At 52.2% G+C, this 1,953-nt stretch overlaps 1 protein-coding gene across 1 annotated transcript in view; it reads left to right on the forward strand.

The window, feature by feature from the left end:
- Nucleotides 1-1,473: 1,473 nt before the first annotated feature.
- Nucleotides 1,474-1,953, forward strand: part of LOC147086461 (immunoglobulin alpha-2 heavy chain-like) — a 6,158-nt gene continuing 5,678 nt past the window's right edge. The window contains exon 1 of the mRNA XM_085978562.1: nucleotides 1,474-1,516. Within this exon, the coding sequence (XP_085834688.1) occupies nucleotides 1,474-1,516 (43 nt within the window). The remainder of the gene's footprint in view (nucleotides 1,517-1,953) is intronic.

Below are 1,953 nucleotides of genomic sequence, written 5' to 3' on the forward strand. Positions count from 1 at the left end.
CTCAGTACTGACCCGCCGGCAGTGCAGTGCTCCCTCAGTACTGTCCCTCCGACAGTGTAGCACTCCCTCAGTACTGTCCCTCTGATAGTGCAGCGCTCCATCAGTACTGTCTTTCCGACAATGCGGCGCTCACTCAGTACTGACCATCTGAGAGGGCGGTGCTCCCTCAGTACTGTCCCTCCAACAGTGCTGCGCTGCCTCAGTACTGATCCTCCGACAGTGTGGCGCTATCTCAGTACTAATCCTCTGACAGTGCAGTGCTCCCTCAGTACTGTCCCTCCGACAGTGCGACATACCCTCAGTACTGTCCCTCCGACAGTGTGGCGCTTTCTCAGTACTAACCCTCTGACAGTGCAATGCTCCCTCTGTACTGCCCCTCCGGCAGTGCGGTGCTCCCTCAGTACTGCCCCTCCGACAGTGCGGCACTCCCTCAGTACTGCTCCACCGACAGTGCGGCGCTCCCTCAGTACTGCCCCCTCTGACAGTGCGGTGCTCCCTCAGTACTGCCCCACCGACAGTGCGGCGCTCCTTCAGTACTGCCCCTCCGACAGTGCAGCACTCCCTCAGTACTGCCCCACCGACAGTGCAGCACTCCCTCAGTACTGTCCCTCCGACAGTGCAGCACTCCCTCAGTACCAACCCTCTGACAGTGCAGCACTCCCTCAGCACCACACTGGGGATGTCGGCCTGGATTATGTTTTCAAGTCTCTGGAGTGGGACCAGAACAGAACTCTGATCTTCTCCCTCAGAAGCGAGACTGCTACTCAGTGAGCCACGACTGACACGGAATGAGTAACAGGATCAAATCCTGCAACAAAGAGACAGGCGGCATTCAGATACTGGGTGAAACAGTTAAAGAAAGAAAGACTGTCACCTCTTATAGCATGTCCCAATACTGACACTGGGGTGTCGGCCTAGATTTTTGTGCTCAAGTCCCTGGAGTGGAACTATGAACCCAGGAACTTCTGACTCGGAGGCGAGAGTGCTGCCCACTGAGCCGCGCCTGATATAATAACAGATGATTGCACCTTTCTTCAATCTGCTCTAATTTTGTTGCTACAAGTAAGGGTGTATGAATGAATGGATTCTGGGCCAATAAAAAGCGACACTCGGAATAGGATCATGTCCTCGCGCCCACACGAAAGACACAACCAGTGCGGTGCGTGCAATTCAACACTGCCTGCCTTCAATTCACAGTTTAGTCAGCCTGCACTGCACGCCGCCTTTCAGGCCTGTTGAACACGAATTGGAATGCATTGCCCTTTGCAGACAGACCTGTGCGTGGGCGTTTAATGTGTCAACAGGAAACCCGCAGCGAGCCTCGACATGACGCTGTATTTTCCAGCCTGCTATTTTTAAAACGCAATTTCCGCAGGTGTGCCTTTCACATCTCTTGCGAGCCGGGCCCAGCGCAAAGATATCCCAGCACAGTGTTCAGTGTGCAGCTCACAGCAAGGGACTCGGTCACCGACAATGAGGTTCTTAACACCCTGCGCGCTGTTCCATCTCTTTCCAGGTCAGTCTTATGTGCTTCTAATACATGGCGGAATTCCAGTGTTTATCATTGAGCTAGTCAGACAAGTAGAAGATAGCGCGCTGTATTCTCTAATATTAGTGTTGTGTTGAAGGACTGGATTATCTCAGGCGAATGAAATTCGAACAAATGTCAATATTTCCATCTATCGGATGCCCCGTCTGCCCTATCAGGTGGAGGTAAAAGATCCCACGGCCACTATTGGAAGGAGAGCTGGGGAGTTCTCCCCGGTGTCCTGGGGCCAATATTATATCCCTCAATCAACATCACAGGTTACCTGGTCTTATCACATTGCAGTTTGTGGGAGCTTGCTGTGCGCAATTTGGCTGCAGCGTTTCCTACATTAGAACAGTGACTACACTTCAAACAAAGTACTTCATTGGCTGTAAATATCTTTCTTTCTTTCTTCCTTTCATTAT

The sequence above is a fragment of the Somniosus microcephalus genome, unplaced genomic scaffold, assembly GCF_052327205.1.
Source record: "Somniosus microcephalus isolate GS21.2 unplaced genomic scaffold, FLI_Smic_1.0 unresolved_chr7, whole genome shotgun sequence".
NCBI lineage: Eukaryota > Metazoa > Chordata > Chondrichthyes > Squaliformes > Somniosidae > Somniosus > Somniosus microcephalus.